The 19944-nt window shown below is 56.8% G+C and overlaps 1 protein-coding gene across 2 annotated transcripts in view; it reads left to right on the top strand.

The window, feature by feature from the left end:
- Window positions 1-2141: 2141 nt before the first annotated feature.
- Window positions 2142-19944, top strand: part of ATP2A3 (ATPase sarcoplasmic/endoplasmic reticulum Ca2+ transporting 3) — a 68350-nt gene continuing 50547 nt past the window's right edge. For both annotated transcript variants that reach the window (XM_068165421.1, XM_068165422.1), the window contains exon 1: window positions 2142-2356. In XM_068165421.1, the coding sequence (XP_068021522.1) occupies window positions 2239-2356 (118 nt within the window). In that variant the 5' untranslated portion in view covers window positions 2142-2238. The remainder of the gene's footprint in view (window positions 2357-19944) is intronic.

Consider the following 19944-nt stretch of genomic DNA (forward strand, 5'->3'; position numbering starts at 1 on the left):
CTGCAAAGTATTTCCTATAGAGGAATCCACACAGAGAGAAGCCAGGTTGAGCTCCTCCCCTGCCACTTCCTCACACTCGCCGCTGTGCTTCTGCTTTGGGTGCGTCCCTGCTGAAGCTGGGTTTGTCCTCCCCAGCTATCTCCCCTCTTGGTCTCTTCCTGCTCTTCATAGCTACAGAGTGGCACCACTTGCCAGCTTCTTCCAGCACTGGGTGCAGTGGGAGGACTGGAAGTACCTGAAAAGTCAGCAGTTGGTGCTCATGTGGGGACAGTCGTTGGGAGTGGGTTTGAGCCAGGTCACACAAACCCTGCTGGAGCACAGAGCCGGGCTGGGTGTCCTTGGAAAGATCCTGCAGATGGGGGGGGGGTACTATGGGTTGGGGGGCAACTCTCCTTTTCCAGGTGAGGGTAACTGATGCTGCTGCTGTGGTCTCTGCTGTGTGTGGTGTCTAGAAGCAGTGGGCTCGATCCTAACCCTGTCACCTTGCTGCTCGAAGCAGGCGGTTTTGTAGCCTCTTGTGGCAAGAGGTGCAGAGGTGATGTAAAGCCCTTGTGCTGTGCAACTGGGCTGCTGGTCCCTCCTGAGCTGAGCGGGAAGGGGACATGGAGCTGGTTAAACAGGGTGGTGAGAGGGGCTGAGCCCAGCTCCAGAACGAGCCTGTTCACTCAGCTATGGCTGCTCTGCCTTCTGCTGCGGGGATGAGGAGCACGGAGCAGTGTGAAGCGTGATGGGATGTGCAGGACACACAGCCAGAGACTGCTGCTCAGGTTTTACCATGTGTGAGGTGTCCTGGCTGCTTCCTGCCTCTCCCTATGGTGACATTTTACATTTCATGCTTCAGCAGATGCCGACGGCGCGGCGCAGCTGCTGCTCTCCGGGTGCGGTGTGGATGGGGACAGCGCCGGTGCTGGGTTTGACAAGTGCCAAGCACTGACTGCAATGCCTCCTGCTGCCATCAGATACTGCCTCTGATCCCGCAGAGGGACATGGCTGTGGGCACACGCACCAGCACAGGTGAGGGGGCACCTGATGGAAAGCGGCTACACAGAGAAGCACTTGGGACTGCTGGTGGATAACAAGTTCCCCATGAGGCAGCAATGTGCCCTGGTGGCCAAGGAGGCCAATGGTGTCCTGGGGTGTATGGAGAAGAGTGGCAAGCAGGGAAAGGGAGATTCTCTTCCCCCTCTACTCTGCCCTAGGGAGGCCACAGCTGGAGTCCTGCGTCCAGGTCTGGGCTCCGCAGTTCGGGAGAGACAGAGCTGCTGGGGAGAGTCCAGGGGAGGCTGCAGGGCTGCTGAGGGGCCTGGAGCAGCTCTGGGAGCAGCAAAGGCTGAGAGCCCTGGGGCTGAGAGCCTGCAGAAGAGCAGCCCCAGAGGGCAGCTGAGCAATGCTCAGCAAGAGCTAAAGGAGCTGTGGGGGGCAAGAGGCTGGGGCCAGGCTCTGCTGAGTGGTGCCCAGGGACAGCACAAGGGGCAGCAAGGGGTAGAGAGTGGAGCCCAGGAGGTTGGATGTGAAGAGGAGGAGAAAGTTGTTTGGTGTGAGGGTGCTGGAGGCCTGGAGCAGGCTGCCCAGAGAGGTTGTGGAGTGTCCTTGTGTGGAGAGCTTCCAACCCCCCCTGGGCACTGTGCTGCTGGGCACTGTGCTGTGGGTGCCCTGCTGGAGCAGGGGCTGGGCTGGGTGAGCTCCAGAGGTCCCTTCCAAACCCAGCGTGCTGGGGGGGCTGCGTGACTTTATGAGCTGATCAACTTGCAGCGGGGTGGGAGGGGGAGCTCTGGGAGATGCCCAGCTTTCAGCCGGAAAAGAGGTGCTGAAAGGGACGGGACAGCAGCTGTAGAAGCCCCTTCCCGTATCTGCCGGCAGCACCCCGGGGGCTTTCCCGTTCCCGAGAGGGTTTCCCGGTGCCCAGCATCGATTCCGAGAAGTTGGAGACAATAAAACTGACGAAGGGGAGAGTGGGACACGGACACACAGCGGCACTTTCGGAGGGGCTGCCGAGGGCCAGGAGCCCGGCGAGCGGGGGATCCCCGTTGCAATCCCCGGGGCTGCCCCGCGGGGGGCGGCGCTGGGCGGGGGCGGTGGCGTCGGCCCCCGGGAAGGCGGGGCGGGACCGGCGGGAGGGGGCGGAACCGGCGGCGGGCGGAGAGGTGGCGACGCAGCACCGGGCGAGCGGCGCCCCGTGTGCCCCCCGCCGAGCATCCCCCCGAGCCGCGTCGAGCCGATCCGGGCAGGCAGCGGGGCATGGAGGCGGCCCACAGCCTCCCGGTGCTCGAGGTCCTCCGCCGCTTCGGTGTGAGCGAGAGCTGCGGGCTCAGCCCGGAACAGGTCCGGCGGAACCGGGAGAAGTACGGTCCCAATGGTGAGTGAGGCGGGAGGGGAACACCGTGTGCTACCGCCGACCGGCTGGGGCAGCTCTAACGGGATACCGGCATCCCGACGGGGGCGGCTGGTAGCCTTCGTCGGGGTTCTCCCTGCTGGGAGTTGGGACAGGGATACCGTCCCGTCGGGAGCGGGGTACGGACCGGGAGCGGGATTCTCCCTGCCGGGATCGGGACTGGGACCCTCCCCACGGTGCCTGGACGGGGAGTGGGACCTTCCCTCCCGAGACTGGGAATGGGATCGGGACGCTCCCAGCCGGGGACCCTCCGCATTGGGATTCTCACGACCGGGAAGGATCGGGGTGCTGCCGTGGGTGTTCCCCCTCCGCATCCGGCGCATCCTTCCCCAAGGTGTGCACAGGAGCCATGAGGGTTACCCCGGAACACCTGTTGATTAGGGTACTGTCTGCTGATGGCCATTAAGGGCTAATTACTGGGGGTACTGGTGACCGGCCAGCACTGGCATGTAGCTGGGTATGCATCCCTCTGGCAGAGCGGCGGAAAGCCGGAGGGACACGGATAAGTCGGCAGGAAAGAGGAAGGGGGAAGTTCCCCCATTGCCTGTGGGTGAGAGGGGAAAGCCCCAAAATCGAGGTGTAGTGACGAGGGGGGCACCCCGCTGCCAGCTCCCGGCAGCCCTGGCTGGGCCGTGGGTGCTGCTGCGGAAGAGGAAGGGGTGCTGGGAGGAGATAGGCTGTTGGCACACGTCCTGGCTTGGCTGTGCTGGCCCGAGGAACCCTCTGACCATCTCCTTGTGCCAGCAGCTGGCCACTTTCTGGGCTGTGATAAGGGCGATTTCTGTATTTGTGTTTTGGAGGTGCTCGGTGTGCACCAGAGGGACTCTGGGGCGCCGAACCCCCCCGGGGGAATGGGGGCTGTGCTCTGTCAGGCTGCAGCTGGATGTGGGTCGTTAACTCTCCCTAGGGAAACAAGAGCGTTGTAGAGTGAACTTGCTCCAGGGTTTTGGAGCAGTGAGTCCTTCCTTGAAGTTGTGCAAGAAGATAAGTGTGTGAGCTCCTGCTTTGGAGCTGGCTGCCTCTGCTTTTTGCTTGATCCTCATGGGTGAGGCTAAGGAAAGCCCCAGCAGATGCTGGTGGACTGCTGTCTGCATCTCTGCTCGCTGGGAAGGCAGTGCTGGGTGGGATCAGAGGACCATGCTCTCAGACAGCCCTGTGAGCAGCAGCCCTCTGTGCTGCTCTGTGCTTCCCTCTCTACAGCTTTGCTTCTCATATAGTCCCATGCTGGGCTTCTCGCAGGTGGTTGATTTGCAAGAGCTTCTGAGTTTGGGCTGTCCTGTGGCCTTCAAAGCACAGGTCTGCACCTCCTGCATAGTGCAGCTCACAGGGATGTGCAGAGAGGGTGGCAGCAGTACCCTGGGCAGTGCAACCATCAGTGAAACGTGGTCAAAGTTTAAAGAACTCTGAATTTTGGTAGCTTTTGTGCAGCATTGATGTTTTCCTCATGGTGTGGATGAGCTATGGACAGGCTTGCAGAGCTTAGAATGAGGCAGAATGGGCTCCTGTGTGGCTCCTTTGGTTGCAAACCTCTAGGCTAAGCAAAGAGCCTCTTCCTTCCAGCATGGTGGGAACCTGCAGGTTGTGTTGTGCAGCAGGAACCAACCTCCTCATTAGTGCTGGGGTAGCCTTGGGTGCCCAGATTGGAATGGGGAGCAGCGTGGGAGGGTGAGCTGGGGTCACGTCTGGAAGACAGCCTGTATTAAACCGTGGTTTAGTTCAGGCTTAAGTTAAACTCCAGCAGCAGAAGTGCAGGGCACTTGGGTGATTTGCTGGAGCTCAGAGAGGAAGGAGATTCAAATCTTGTGTGTCTCAAAGTGCAGAGCAGACCTTCAGTGAGTTTCATTTTCTCACCCTCCTGTCTCACATTCATTCATTTCCTTCTCAATCCAAAATCAAACTGCTGGCATGGTCGTGAATCACCACCACAGAGACATCATCTGTCTGAGGAGCTGCCTCCCAGCAGCCTCCAGCGAGCTGCTCTCTGCTGCCTTCTCATTGGGATGATGCATTCAAGCAAATCTGAGCTGCAGCAAGCTCTGATGTTCAGTGAGAAGTGGTGGCCATCAGCCTCTTTAATATTAAAACTATATAATATTTTTTAGCCCAAAATAGCATTTTCAGTTCCAGCGCTTGCATCTGCAAGAGGAAACAGAGAGCAGTGCTGATTAGTTAGTATCTGCACTTGTGGCTTGGCAGCCAAGCAGTGAGATATGGATTGCTGGGCTGGGAGAAGATATTTCTCCTTTAGGAACAGCTCTTGTTCCAGTTTCAGATCCTCATGGTGCTGTCAGCATGGCCACTGCATTCCCCAAGGCGCTGCAGAGCACTGGGCTCCCACTGTGGTGATGCTCACAAGGCTCCTGGGTGTCCAAAGCCAGTTGTGCAGTCACAGAACGGTAGGGCTTGGGAGGGAGCTCTGGAGATGGAGTCCAAGGCCTCTGCTAAACCAGTCACCTGGAGAAGGTCACACTGGAACACCTCCAGGTGGGTTCTGATTGTCTCCAGAGATGGAGACTCCACCACCTCTCTGGGCAGCCAGCTCCAGGGCTCCAGCACCCTTAAATTACACCGAATCAACCACGTTGGAAGGGACCTGCAAGATCAAGTCCAACCAATCACCTAACCCTAACTGATCAACCAGACCATGGCACTAAGTGCTTCATCCAGGCTTTCCTTAAACCCCTCCAGAAACATTGACCCCACTCCCTTCCTGGGCAGCCCCTTCCAAAGGGCCATCTCTCTTCCTGTGAAGAACTTCTTCCTAAGGTAAAAGCCTAAACTTCCCCCTGCAGGGCTTGAGGTTGTGTCTCCTTGTTCTGGTGCTGGGTGCCTGGGAGAAGAGACCAACCCCCACCTGGCTACAGCCTCCCTTCAGGTAGTGAGGTTACAGAAGGTAGAGAAATTACAGAAGCTCCTCCTCATGTTTAGCTGGAACTTCTCATGCTCAAGTTTGTGCCCACTGCCCCTTGTCCTGTCCCTGGGCACCACTGAGCAAAGCCTGGCCCCATCCTCCTGGCACCCACCCTGGAAGTATTCAGCAGCATTGATGAGATCCCCCTCAGGCTGCTCTTTGCCGGAGTAAAAGCCTCAACCCTCTCAGTCTCTCCCCACCAGAGCTCTTCCAGCCCCTTCAGCACCCTGCTAGCCCTTAGCTGGACCCTCTCCAGCAAGTCCCTGGCCTTCTTCAACTGGGGAGCCCAGAGCTGGACTCAGTGTTCCAGATGTGGCCTCACCAGAGCAGGGCAGAGGGAAGGAGAGCCTCTCTTGACCTGCTGGCCACACTCTTCTTCCTGCAACCCAGAAGGCCATCAGCCTTCTGAAAATGCACAAAACCTGAGCAATCTTTCCTTGACCTGAGAAAGGCTTTGGGTGCTCCATGAAGTGCTTCCTTACACCTCCTCCCATCCCCCAGCACCCAGCTCCACGGGAGGCCTTTAGCCCACAGCACCCAAAAGTACATACTAAGACAAGAGCAAAACAGCTGCAGCTCTTGTTTGCTGCCAGGCTGAGCAGGGGCAGACAAGGCTGCAAACATCTTTCTCCATACCTTTCAGACCAGGGCTACAACTCACCCTGCAAAGATTTCAGGTCTGCTGAGGAAGGAGATGTCAGCAGGAGCTGCCCTGGGACAGCCCAGGGCTTTGCTACTTTAAATCTAGCTGTGATTTCTCTCTTCCACGTGCAGGATATTGCTGCTGGTAATGCATAGGCATCACCTTCTTTGCTTCATTGGCAACCTAAATGGACTGTGAATGTCAGCAGAGTCAAGTGCTAGGCTGCTGGCAGCATGGGGGCCTTGATCTCTTCTTAGTTTCATCTCTTCTGGCAGAAGCCTTCCTGCTCTGTGGCAGGAAACAGGACCAAGCAGGATCAGACCCTGTGCACATCACCCTCCTCAGGGGCTCGTCCATCCTTTTCTTTCCTCTTGCTGCTCCTGGTGCTGACCCTGCTGTGGGACCTGATGTTCTGCAGCACCTCCCACAGCTCGCTGCAGGGTGCAGTGCTGGCAGTGTTCACAGGCTGGCTGCTGTGTTGTTCAGCCCAGCTTCAGCACTGGGTGAGCTCCAAGCCTTGGCTGCTATTACATGATGCACCTCTCCACAGTGCCATCAGCTTGACTTCAGCATCTCAGCTCCCCAGGGGTCAGTGCTGGGGCCAGTCTTGTTCAACATCTTCATCAGTACCCTGGATGAAGGGTCCCTCAGCTAGTCTGCTGATGGTCCCAGGCTGGGAGCAGTGGCTGACACCCCTCAGGCTGTGCTGCCATTCAGACAGACCTGGACAGGCTGCAGAGCTGGGCTGAGGGAACCTCAGGAAGTTCACCAAGGGCAAGTGCAGGGTACTGCCCCTGGGCAGTATGAGGGCCCTGGGGCTATTGAGCCTGGAGAAGAGCAGCCTGAGAGCAAGAGCTAAAGGTCCTGGTGGGGGGCAAGAGGCTGGAGCTAGATTCTTGTCAGTGGTGCCCAGGGACAGCACAAGGGGCAGCAAGGGGCAGAGAGTGGAGCCCAGGAGGTTGGATGTGAAGAGGAGGAGAAAGTTGTTTGGTGTGAGGGTGCTGGAGGCCTGGAGCAGGCTGCCCAGAGAGGTTGTGGAGTGTCCTCTGGAGTGATTCCAACCCCCACCATGCTGGGCTCCTGTGATCTCAGAGCCCTTTTGTGTGTTTTTCTATGTGTATATCTGAGCTTCCCTTGGTGAGAAGAGATGTCCCCAGGCCCAGACCCATCCTGTAATCATTAAGGTTGGAGAGGACCTCAAAGTTCATTAAGTCCAATTGTTAACCCCATGCCACCATGCCCACTTTACCATGTTTCCAAGTGCTGTGTCTACATGGTTGAACACCTCTGGGGATGGTGACACCACCACCTCCCTGGGCAGCCTGTTCCCGTGTTTGAGAGCCCTTCCACCCAACCTAAACCTCCGCTGGCGCAACTCGAGGCCACTTCCTCTTGCCCTGTCTCTCGTTCCTTGGGAGAAGAGAACAACCCCCGCCTGGCTCCAAGTTCCTGTCACAGGTGGTTGGAGAAGGTCTCCCCTCACAAGGAGCCTTCTGCTCTCCAGCACGAGCATACATCCCAGCCCCTGCTTTGCCAGGAGCAGCAGCAACCCCCACCGGTCCCAGCCCAGTGCTGGAGGTGTCCGCGGCCGCAGGGGTGTGCCTGCCCGTGCCCTGCGCAGGGTCCACGGCGCTAACCGTGGTCAGATCAGCTGCTGGTGGTTGCTAACCAGCCAAGGCTCCTTTCCAGCTCTCTCCCGACAATAATAAAAGAGAAACAGAATTTCTCTGTCGTGCTGAAGTATCCGAGGTGCTGGAAGGAGAGGGGAGAGCGGCGTTCTCTGACTCATCTGGCTCTGCGCTGTTCCCCGGCGCTTCGCCCACCCACCCCTCCCCCGAGGCGCTCCGAGCACTGATTCACAAACCTGCTACGGGCTCGGCGTGCCTGCGCTTCCCCTCCTCTTCCCAAACCCTTTCCCTTAGGAGAAGCACTGAGGCGCTGACACCTTGGGAGTGCGCTCAGAGTCACCGTTCCTGTGACCGTCAGGAGGGAACTTGGCATTTTCACCCCTGTGCTGCCCTCTTGGGCCCTTTAGACCTTAAAAAAAGTGAATGGAGAGCAGAAAACCTGAGATCTGCTCTTAAAATGCTGCAGGAAGCAGGCAGGCAACGTTCCCAGCATGAAAAGAGGCAGGAGCTGTGCTGGTGGGGAAGGGATTTTGTGTGGTGTGCCCCCGGGGTTGGCCTCCCCCGTGGCCCAAGTGTTCTTTCACTAATATTTGTCTCTCACAGCTGTTTTTAAAGGGGGTGGTGGAACCGGTGCTGAGAGGCTGTTAGGAGGAGCTGGATGCATCTTAGAACCACTAAGGTTGGAAAAGACCTCTAAGACCAACCATCAAGCCAACATTACCATGGCCATTAAACCATGTCCCCAGGTGCCATGGCCACATGGTTTTTGAACACCTCCCTGGGCAGCCTGTCCCAGTCCCTGACCACTCCTGCAGCAAAGACATTTTTCCTAATCTCCACCCTATACCTCCCTGGTGCAGTTTGAGGCCACTTCTTCATAGATGCTTGGATGCTGACTTGGGATGCTCAGCTTCACAGATTGCACTGGGCTGGAAGGGACCCTCAAAGGTCATCCTGTCCAACCCCCCTGCAGGCAGCAGGGACACTTCCAGCTAGAGCAGGTTGCTCAGGGCCACAGCAAGTCTGATCTTGAATGTCTGCAGGGATGTGGCCTCAACCACCTCCCTGGGCATCCTGTGCCAGTGTGCAGAGCTTCCTCCTGCTGTCCAACCTAACTCTGCCCTGCTCTAGTTTCAAACCACTGCCTCTTGTCCTGTCCCCAGAGCCCCTTGGGAACAGTCCCTGCCCTGCCTGCCTGTAGGTCCCTAGCAGAAACTGAAATGCAGCTCTAAGCTCTCCCTGGAGCCTTCTCTTCTCCAGACTGAACAGCCTCAGCTCTCCCAGCCTGTCTTTACAGGGGAGGCTCTCCAGCCTTCTGATCATCTTGGTGGCCTCCTCTAGACCTGCTCCATCAGGTCCATGGCTCTCATGTGTTAGGGGCCTCAGAGCCTCCAGAGAGAGGCTTCCAAACCACCACTAGTAGCAAAATACCTCCTTTCCCCCAGTACTCCATGTGCCTCTTTTGACCTTCCTCCTGGAGCTAAGTTTGGCACCACTGTTGTCCCTGCCAGCTCCACAGCTACTCACTCATTGCCTTTTTAGCAGCTTGGGTCTTTCTGTGTGTTTTAAGCCTCCTCCAACCACCAGATCAAATCTTCAGCTATTGAGTCACATTTCTGTAGCCATCTCCCTCCAGGCTAAGTAGCTGGGAAAGCCTACTGGTAATTTTTTGTGGCAAGAATGTTAGTTGGTTTTGTTTTGTTGTTGTTGTTGGGTTTCTTTGTCTTGCTAAAACTTCCCCTGGAACCCATTTTCTTGGAGTGAAAAGCCTCACCCCACACTGGCTGTTGATTTCTGTGCTCTTCCTACCAAGGAGAATTTTAGTATTTGAGACACCTCCACATGTGGTCTGCTGCAAAAGGAGCTGCTGTGAACACAGGAGGCTCCTGGCTGCTGTGTAGCCCTCCCTGATCCTGGGAGCTGAGTTTTCCCTGGCACATCCACAGCCCAGGTGGTACTTCTGGTGTGGACCCCCATGGGATGCCCTTGATGGATGCCCACAGCTGCAGATGTTGAGCTGAAGCAGGGCTGAGCACACACAACTTCGGGCAACTTCAAGCAGGTGGTGGTGGTTTGGTGGTGGTGATAGGTGCCCTGTGCAGAGCTGGGGTGACCCAAGCCCTCCCTGAGGCAAAAAACCTCCCCCAAAAGCAGCGTTCCCACCACCCTCCTGCCACCAACAGTGAGGATCTGAGCTGGCTGTCAAAAGGCATCAGAAAGCTTGTGGGGCTGGTGCAGCTGCAGACAGCCCTGAGATGCTTTTCCTGATCCTGAGAAATGAGGTTGGTGCTTTTCCTCTGATCAAACCTCTGCAGTTATCTCCCACACACAGCATCTGCAGGGGGGGTGGGATTCTGATACCCCCCAAAATGCTTTGGGTTTTTTTTGAGGGTGACTCTTGATGAGCTGCAAGCCAGAGGTGGAGTGTTCGCACCCTGTGCTGCTGGCCCAGCAAGGCCAGGGGCAAGGGGCAAGGGGCCAGGGGCAAGGGGCTTCTCCCTGTGCTGTGTCCAAACCAGCCACAAAGGGTTTTTCCAACCAAAATGATAATTCCATGGTCTGGTGATTCCTCACCCCCAGGAATGTTTTTAGGGCTGTTGAAGGGAGTGTAAAGGAGTTAGGAGCAACACCTAAGCTGTGCCCCATGGGGAATGAGGGCAGTAAAGTAGAATGGAGAACCTATTCTAGCAGGTATGTCAGGGCACCTGGGGGCTGGTATTGCACAGGAGGCTCTAACACTCCTATTTAATTTTGTGTTTCCTCTGGATAAAGGCCATCAGGATACTTGGGAAGCTCTGTCTGTCTTCTGCTGGGCAGTGGGTACCAGGTGTGTCACTGCTGAGAGCCCCTGGCCCTGCTGGTCCCTGACCCCAAAGGGCAGTGGGAGCAATGCCCTCGGAGCAGCCATGGTCCCAGTAGATGCTAGCTGCTCAGCTTCTGCTGGGTGCTGCTGGCCTGGAGCAGCTCTGGGAGGAGCAAAGGCTGAGAGCCCTGGGGCTGAGAGCCTGCAGAAGAGCAGCCCCAGAGGGGAGCTGAGCAATGCTCAGCAAGAGCTCAAGGAGCTGTGGGGGGCAAGAGGCTGGGGCCAGGCTCTGCTGAGTGGTGCCCAGGGACAGCACAAGGGGCAGCAAGGGGCACAGAGTGGAAGCCAGGAGGGTGCATGTGAAGAGGAGCAGCTTCTGGTCAGTCAGTGCAGCTTGGGTAAGGAAATAGCTGATGCAGAGGTACTGGGAGAGCCGGAAAGCTGGGAGGCATGGAGGAGGGAGATCTGAGGGTGCTCTAGGTGGGCAGGCAGCAGCAGGACCAGCCTGGTGCAACATCAAAACCCAGAAAACACCAAGCCCTCATCCCACCCCATTTATTTTCTGCATCCCATATGAAGTTTCTCACTGGGGTTGTGACTCAGGAGGTTTATTGTACCTTAGCGTTAGGAATGTTGGAGGTAAAGAGCAGAACAGTAACCTGGCTTCCAACAGAACTCCCTGACTGCTAGCTCCAGCTGCTTGGTCCCAGCTACCTTGCTGGAAAACAGGTAGCAGAGTTCTGGGCTGGGAGGTAGAGAACTGTTGAAGCAGCAGAGCTAAAAAGCACTAGAGCAAATTGTGGTTACTAGAGTGTTTCCATGACGTGAGCCTGCGCCCGAGGCGGCTCCGGGGGCGGTTAACCCCTCGCAGGCAGGGCTGCAGGCAGCCACCCAGCAGAGACCCAGAGATGAGGAGTGATGCTGGGGCAGGAGGCTGGCTGTGACCGCCAGGGTTCATGTAATCGATGCTAATGGGCCGTTAGCGAGGTGGGTGCTTTGCCAGAGTTGAGCCATTCCCCTCCCGGAAGGAGAGCTGGATTTGGGGCCCAAGCGTTGCTCTTTTGAAGAGAATTGCAGAGTGGGTTGGGTTGGAAGGGACCTGAAAGCTCCAGTTCCAAACCCTGCCACAGACAGGGACACCTCCCACCAGCACAGGTTGTTCAAGGCCTCATCCAGCCTGGTCTTAAACACTTGTAGGGATGAGGAGCCCTTGACTTCTCCAGGCAGGTCAGGTTAATCCTTGCTAGCAGTGAACCTCCCGTCTGTCACCAGGATTGGCAGAGTTCTTCTGTGGGAACCTCCCGGTTTCTGAGGTTTGGCTGCTCGTTGTCACTCTGCAAAAGCCTTTTCTCCTCCTCACAGCCAGAGGTGCTAAGTCCAGGGTTGGGCTGTGGTTTGGTAGCAGTTCTGTCTGCCTCCCAGCATGGGGTCCGTGCCCATAAACTGCACCATCCAACACGAGATCAGGCTTGTGCAGGGCATGTGCTGGCATCCTTTGGTGACCCATGGTGCCTGAAACCTGAAATGTTAGACCTCTGTTTGAAGTCCAGCTCTGTAGTACCCTCAAAGGCAGATGTCTCTGCCCTGATCATCACAAGCATCCTAAAATGTCAATGTTCATCAGCCAGCTGGATGTGCTGGCACAGGGCCTGGCTCTGTCACCTGTGCTCCCACACCAGCCCACTTCTGATCACACATTATAACAGCCCTGCCCTGCTCCTGTGCCCTCCTCACCCTTCCCAGTTCAGCAAACTCCTCACTCCCCCAGGAATGGTTTCCTGAGGGCAACAGCCTCAAACCAGCCTGCCCAGCCAGAGCCCCCAGCACAGCTTTGGTTTCTGGCTTTTACCCTTCAAATGAGTGCGGTGGAGAGGGGCTGGGGACAGCCTGGTTTGCAGCCAGGTCCCTGGGTGGAGCAGACACTGTGGGAAGGGCACAGGACAGGGGTCACAGAGTCATAGAATCCCAGCCTGGGTTGGGTGGGAAGAGACCTTCCAAGCTCATCCAGCCCAACCCCCTGCAGCCAGCAGGGACAGCCCCAACCCCAGCAGGCTGCTCACAGCCCCACACAACCTGCCCTGCACTGCTGCCAAGGAAGGGACACCTGCCACCTCTCTGGGCAGCCTGGGCCTGAGCCCCTACACCTATACACAAGTCCCATTTGCGGTTGTGTGTATTGGTGTGTCTCCCTTTGGAGTTGTTTAATATACATATATATTATTAAAGCGACATAATATCTGCATGTTTATATATATCATTCCCCCCACGCTAAGATTTGCAAAGCTGATGAAGGAAGGCGATGGTGTCAGGATGTCAGCGACCCTTTTCTGGAGGAGAAACAAAGCCCCGACGACACAAAGCTGTTTCTCCTCGCTGTGGAGGGCCGGCCGGTCCCCGGTGCCGGGCGGAGGCTCCGGCGGCGCGGCGCGGGCGGCCCTGCCCTGCCGGCTCACCCTCGGAGGTGCGATGTTTGGGAAGGAAATCCGTTCCTTGCTCCTGCGTGTCCCCTGTGCCCCTGGGTTCCTGTCCGTGGTATTTTTGCTTCGGGTGTTTCCTGCTATTTAGCCACCGGGTGTATTTTAAACCCTGGGGCGGGAGGAGGCGGGGAAGGGATGTGAGCGAATGGGACCCAAGGGCAGGGCTGCGTCGGGAGCCGCGGCGCGGATGGGTTTTGCTATAGGTGAAGCAAAGAAGGTGATGCCTATGCATTACCAGCAGCAATATCCTGCTCATCTGCACGTGGAAGAGAGAAATCACAGCTAGATTTAAAGTAGCAAAGCCCTGGGCTGTCCCAGGGCAGCTCCTGCTGACATCTCCTTCCTCAGCAGACCTGAAATCTTTACAGGGTGAGTTGTAGCCCTGGTCTGAAAGGTATGGAGAAAGATGATTGCAGCCTTGTCTGCCCCTGCTCAGCCTGGCAGCAAACAAGAGCTGCAGCTGTTTTGCTCTTGTCTTAGTATGTACTTTTGGGTGCTGTGGGCTAAAGGCCTCCCGTGGAGCTGGGTGCTGGGGGATGGGAGGAGGTGTGAGGAAGCACTTCATGGAGCACCCAAAGCCTTTCTCAGGTCAAGGAAAGATTGCTCAGGTTTTGTGCATTTTCAGAAGGCTGATGGCCTTCTGGGTTGCAGGAAGAAGAGTGTGGCCAGCAGGTCAAGAGAGGCTCTCCTTCCCTCTGCCCTGCTCTGGTGAGGCCACATCTGGAACACTGAGTCCAGCTCTGGGCTCCCCAGTTGAAGAAGGACAGGGACTTGGTGGAGAGGGTCCAGCTAAGGGCTAGCAGGGTGCTGAAGGGGCTGGAAGAGCTCTGATGGGGAGAGACTGAGAGGGTTGAGGCTTTTAGTCTGGCAAAGAGCAGCCTGAGGGGGATCTCATCAATGCTGCTGAATACTTCCAGGGTGGGTGCCAGGAGGATGGGGCCAGGCTTTGCTCAGTGGTGCCCAGGGACAGGACAAGGGGCAGTGGGCACAAACTTGAGCATGAGAAGTTCCAGCTAAACATGAGGAGGAGCTTCTGTAATTTAAGGGTGCTGGAGCCCTGGAGCTGGCTGCCCAGAGAGGTGGTGGAGTCTCCATCTCTGGAGACAATCAGAACCCACCTGGAGGTGTTCCAGTGTGCCCTTCTCCAGGTGACCCTGTTTTAGCAGAGGGGTTGGACTTGATGGTCTCCAGAGGTCCCTTCCATTCTGTGGCTGTGAGCCAGGTGGGAAGCTGTCTGCTGTGCTGGGTCAGTCCCCGTGGTCAGTCTGTGTCTTCCCTGGGAGATGGATGACTAAAATGCTTCTTTTTTCTTATCATTTGACTGGGTAAAATCCTTGCAGAGCCTTCCTCTGAGGAGGATCCAGGGCTGTGTTATGTATTTGCTTTGTTGTATGGGGGATGTTTGGTTTTGGGCTCTTCTGGCCTGAACCAGTTTTTCTCCTGTTTGCTGCTGATAACAATCAGATGGTTTGGGGAGGGGTGCGTGGGTGGGGGAGATTCTCCTTTCTGTTTCCTTCACCGTGGTGAGCACAAGCACAGGGATCCTGGAGGAGGAAGAACTCAGCAGAGCAGTGAGTCCAGCTGCCTCAGCAGCTGGAGCTGGCTGAATCCCCTGGGATTTGCCCAGTAAAACAGCAGCCCAGCTGGAATTTGCCGAGCCGGCAGCGCTCAGCCCCCGCAGCCGGGCAGCCGAGGTCGGGGCAGCCCTCCCTCCACCTGCCTCTCTGCACTCTTCTTTTTCCATGTTGCAGCCTCCAAGTCAACACAAGGTCTAAAATAAGGAAAATGTGGGGAGTGGGTGGAAAAAACAAACCCCAAAGCAGCCAGCTCAGCAGTGTGGGAAGGGAGAGGGGAGGTGATGGAGCTGTGCCTCTGGCCAGCACTGAGGGTTCCACTCGGGGCACCACGTCCCTTGGCACTGTGCAGGTTTCCTAGGCTCTTGCAGGCTGTGAGGTCAGGGACTGCCTGCTGCTGGCAGGTAAATGGAAGCCTTGTCAGACAAGCAGTAATGTTCTGATCTGCTCCTCCCTGAGGAGTGTCCTGTGATGACCCAGGGACAGATGGAGATGCTCTTGATATGAGGCTCCTCTGTGGTCTATAGAAGTCAAATTCACAGAATCATAAAATCGTTTTGGTTAGAAGAGATCTTGAAGATCAAGTCCAACCCTTACCCAGCACTGCCAGGTCTCCACCAAACTATGGCCCTCCAAGGCTTTGAAACCCCTCCAGGGATGGGCACTCCACCACTGCCCTGGGCAGCCTGGGCCAGGTCTTGACAACCCTTTTGGGTAAGAAATTGTTCCGCATGTCCAACCTAAACCTCCCCTGGGCAACCTGAGGCTGTTCCCTCTCATCCTATCACTTGTTCCTTGAGAGAAGAGCCCAACCCCCACCTAGCTCCAGCCTCCTCTCAGGGAACTGCAGAGAGCACAGGTCTCCCCTCAGCCTCCTCTTCTCCAAGCTAAACAACCCCAGGCCCCTCGGCTGCTGCTCATAGGACTTGTGATCTAAATAACACTAGTTTGATTATTATCATTATTATCATGATTCCCCTTTTTGACACCCAGATGTGTAGTCATCCCTGTACACATAGAGAAAAGATGTTATCCTCACACACAGATGGAAGTAGGCATCTATGTAGATGCCTCAAGCTGCATATGGGGAGGTTTGGGTTGGACATTCAGAACAATGTCTGATGCTGCAAGAGTGGTCAGGGGTTGGCCCAGGCTGCCCAGGGAGGCGGTGGAATCTCCAACCCTGGAGGCCTTCAAAGAACCTGTGGTTTGATGGCCAGGGTGGTGTTGGGTTGAGGGTTGGTCTGGATCATCTCAGAGGGCTTCCCCAACCCAACCATTCTATGATTCTGGGGCTCTTTATATCCCCATTCCCCTGACAGACATGCACACAGATACTCTGCATCTGGAAGGAGATCATGGAAAAAGCCTAGATGGGACTCATGTTTGCAGGGATCTCCAAGTACCTCGCTCCAGGAAGGCAGCTGCTTCAGCTGCAGAGTGATGTGTGATCCCCAGAGAGTTCATCCATGAAGGGTTTGCATTGTCCATCTCCTCCCTGTCTTTCCCATCCAGAAGAACAGGGCTTTGCTACCAGAATTTTTTTCTTCTGATATAATCTAAACTAAGACAAGCTCAGACTTCATTTTCCATGAAAACCCATCCAAGAGTGCTGCTGAAAATAGACCAAGCTCTGAGAACAGAGCAGAAAGAGTGAGTGCTGGGGGTGTGTGTGGGGTGAGGGGAGCCAGGTCAGCTGGGGCAAGGAGTTAATTTATCATCATCATCTCAGCTTGAGTTAATTGAAGAGCAGCTTGTTAGTGTCTGTGTGGGTTGAGAATGCATCACCTCCTTGCCACCCTGGTTTCATGGGAGATGAGTTGGGGTGCCCTGTTCAGACTTTCACATTTCACAAAGGCTTGATGGGGCAGAAGCATTTCCTCCAGAAAACAAAGCAAAGGCTCAAAGCCCCCAAGCCCCTCCAGTTGTCTGTGCTATCAGGAGAGAGCTGGCTGCCTGCAGCCCTGAGCTTGGGGCAGAGTCTGCTCCCAGCCCAGACTGCAAATCCCAGGTTTTCCTGATCCATAACTCATAGGCTAGGCCTTGGATACAGGTGGCACCAGGATCAGTTCAAACAGCTGTTAAAACATCTGCTTCTGGAGGGGTGGCAATGAGCAGGGTCCTCACCTTGGGTGGGAAAGGGCAGGCAGTCATAGAATCCCAGACTGGTTTGGGCTGGGAGGGACCTTTGAAGCTCATCCAGTCCTACTCTTCTGCAGCCAGCAGGGACATCCCCAAGCAGAGCAGGCTGCCCAAACAACCTGACCTGCACTGCTGCCAGCAATGGGGCAGCTCCCACCTCTCTGGGCACCCTGGGCCAGGCTCTCCCAACCCTGAGAGTCAATCATTTTTCCCTTCTCTCCAGTCTGGATCTCCATCTCTCAGCTCAAACCATCTCCCCTTGCCCTGTCACAACAGGCCCTGCTCCAAAGTCTGTCTCCAGCTTTCTGCTTATCCCATTTAAGCACTGGAAAGCTGCCACAGGCTTTGTATTGCTGTTTGGATCTACAGATCCTGTCATTTCATTTACTTTCTTGTTCCTTTTTTCATTGCTGTTGCTGGGTTTGGCCTTGCTTTGGAAGGGCTTTTTCTTACCCTGCTGAGTTGGCTCTTGGGCATCCCAGGAGTCCACACCAGTTGCAATTCAATCCAAAACCTACCTGTGTGCAAGACTTTGAATAAAACAGGTAGCAAAGGAAGTGGTCTGCTGAGCTGTGCCATGAGCAGGCTTGGCAGAGTTACTGATGGTTGGCTTGGAGGATCTTGAAAAGGGTTTTCTAAGCAGAAAGGTTCTCTGATTCTGTGAGTGTTGCAGAGGGTGCCCTGGAGCGGGGCACCGGGAGGCTGGGTGATGTCCTTTAGTGCTGGGTGGGATGGCAAAGTGCTTCCCCTCCCACCAAAGGCAGGATAGGGCTGTGAGGGATTGGTGTTGAACATGTGCACTGTCCAGTGGGGAAATTCTGGTGTGCCAGCAGTGGGAAGGAACCCTCTGCCCTGCCTGTCTTCTGCTGGGCAGTGGGTACCAAGTGTGCCACTGCCGAGAGCCCCTGGCCCTGCTGGTCCCTGACCCCAAAGGGCAGTGGGAGCAATGCCCTCGGAGCAGCCATGGTGCCAGTGGGATGACCTGAGCTGCTCAGCTTCTGCTGGGTGCTGCTGGCCTGGAGCAGCTCTGGGAGCAGCAAAGGCTGAGAGCCCTGGGGCTGAGAGCCTGCAGAAGAGCAGCCCCAGAGGGGAGCTGAGCAATGCTCAGCAAGAGCTAAAGGAGCTGTGGGGGGCAAGAGGCTGGGGCCAGGCTCTGCTGAGTGGTGCCCAGGGCCAGCACAAGGGGCAGCAAGGGGCAGAGAGTGGAGCCCAGGAGGTTGGATGTGAAGAGGAGGAGAAAGTTGTTTGGTGTGAGGGTGCTGGAGGCCTGGAGCAGGCTGCCCAGAGAGGTTGTGGAGTGTCCTTGTGTGGAGAGCTTCCAACCCCCCCTGGGCAGTGTGCTGCTGGGCACTGTGCTGTGGGTGCCCTGCTGGAGCAGGGGCTGGGCTGGGTGAGCTCCAGAGGTCCCTTCCAGCCCCTCCATGCTGGGATTCTTTGTGATCCAGGAGCCAGCCACACGTTCCACAGCACTTGGCTCCTGGAGTACTTCACTCACACTGATGTTTATGATTTCTCATTGATTTTCGTGTTATTATTTTTCCTCAGTGGTTGCTCACAACTGCTTCAAAAATGCTTGGCTCGGTTTGAACACTCAGGAGCTCCTCAGGAAGACAGTTTTGGGGGATGCTGTTCCTCACAGCAGCCCTTTGCTGCCTGCTGAGCAGCATCTCTCCTGCAGGAGCAAGTGCATCCCAGTCTCCTTTTCAACCTCAATATCCACTGATTTCCATTCTCCAGGAAAAAGGATCCAAAGGCAGTCCCAGCTTGCTCCTCCTCAGGCCTTGCAGAATTCATGACCAGTTCTGGGGGCTGACATTCTTCCCCTGGGCTGTGCATGTAGCACATTTTGCTCACCCAGCAGCATGGGCATCTCCAGGGGCTCCTGGCACCACCACCTCCATAGCTCTCGCTGCTTCCTTCCCAAACCATTCCTTGGAGCTGCCAGGAAAATGTTGTTCAGTTTGCAATGGACTGGCTGTGGGGGGCTGTGAGGGGCTGGTGTGGGGGGCTGTGGGGGGCTGGTGTGTGGGGCTGTGAGGGGCTGGTTTGTGGGGTTGTGTGGGGCTGGTGTGTGGGGCTGTGGGGAGCTGGTTTGTGGGGCTGGTTTGTGTGGCTGTGAGGGGTTGTTTGTGGGGCTGAGAGGGGTTGTTTGTGGGGCTGTGGTGGGCTGGTTTGTGGGGCTGTGAGGGGCTGGTTTGTGGGGCTGTGGGGAGCTGGTTTGTGGGGCTGTGGGGGGTTGTTTGTGGGGCTGAGAGGGGTTGTTTGTGGGGCTGTGAGGGGCTGGTTTGTGGGGCTGTGAGGGGTTGTTTGTGGGGCTGTGGTGGGCTGGTTTGTGGGGCTGTGGGGGGCTGTGGGGGGCTGGTTTGTAGTGCTGTGAGGGGCTGGTTTGTGGGGCTGTGAGGGGCTGGTTTGTGGGGCTGTGGTGGGCTGGTTTGTGGGGCTGTGAGGGGCTGGTTTGTGGGGCTGTGGTGGGCTGGTTTGTGGGGCTGTGGGGACCTGGTTTGTGGGGCTGGGAGGGGTTGTTTGTGGGGCTGTGAGGGGTTGTTTGTGGGGCTGTGGGGGGCTGGTTTGTGGGGCTGTGGTGGGCTGGTTTGTGGGGCTGTGAGGGGCTGGTTTGTGGGGCTGTGAGGGACTGGTTTGTAGTGCTGTGAGGGGCTGGTTTGTGGGGCTGTGAGGGGCTGGTTTGTGGGGCTGTGAGGGGCTGGTTTGTGGGGCTGTGTGGGGCTGGTTTGTGGGGCTGTGAGGGGTTGTTTGTGGGGCTGTGGGGGGCTGGTTTGTGGGGCTGTGGTGGGCTGGTTTGTGGGGCTGTGTGGGGCTGGTTTGTGGGGCTGTGGTGGGCTGGTTTGTGGGGCTGTGGGGACCTGGTTTGTGGGGCTGGGAGGGGTTGTTTGTGGGGCTGTGAGGGGTTGTTTGTGGGGCTGTGGGGGGCTGGTTTGTGGGGCTGTGGTGGGCTGGTTTGTGGGGCTGTGGGGGGTTGTTTGTGGGGCTGTGGGGGGCTGGTTTGTGGGGCTGTGGTGGGCTGGTTTGTGGGGCTGTGGGGGGTTGTTTGTGGGGCTGAGAGGGGTTGTTTGTGGGGCTGTGAGGGGCTGGTTTGTGGGGCTGTGAGGGACTGGTTTGTGGGGCTGTGGGGAGCTGGTTTGTGGGGCTGTGGGGGGTTGTTTGTGGGGCTGAGAGGGGTTGTTTGTGGGGCTGTGTGGGGCTGGTTTGTGGGGCTGTGGGGGGCTGTGGGGGGCTGGTTTGTAGTGCTGTGAGGGGCTGGTTTGTGGGGCTGTGGGGGGTTGTTTGTGGGGCTGAGAGGGGTTGTTTGTGGGGCTGTGAGGGGCTGGTTTGTGGGGCTGTGGGGGACTGGTTTGTGGGGCTGTGGGGAGCTGGTT

This window comes from Melanerpes formicivorus, unplaced genomic scaffold (assembly GCF_026170545.1).
Source record: "Melanerpes formicivorus ecotype bairdi unplaced genomic scaffold, bMelFor1.0.p_v2 SCAF_88, whole genome shotgun sequence".
Taxonomy (NCBI): domain Eukaryota; kingdom Metazoa; phylum Chordata; class Aves; order Piciformes; family Picidae; genus Melanerpes; species Melanerpes formicivorus.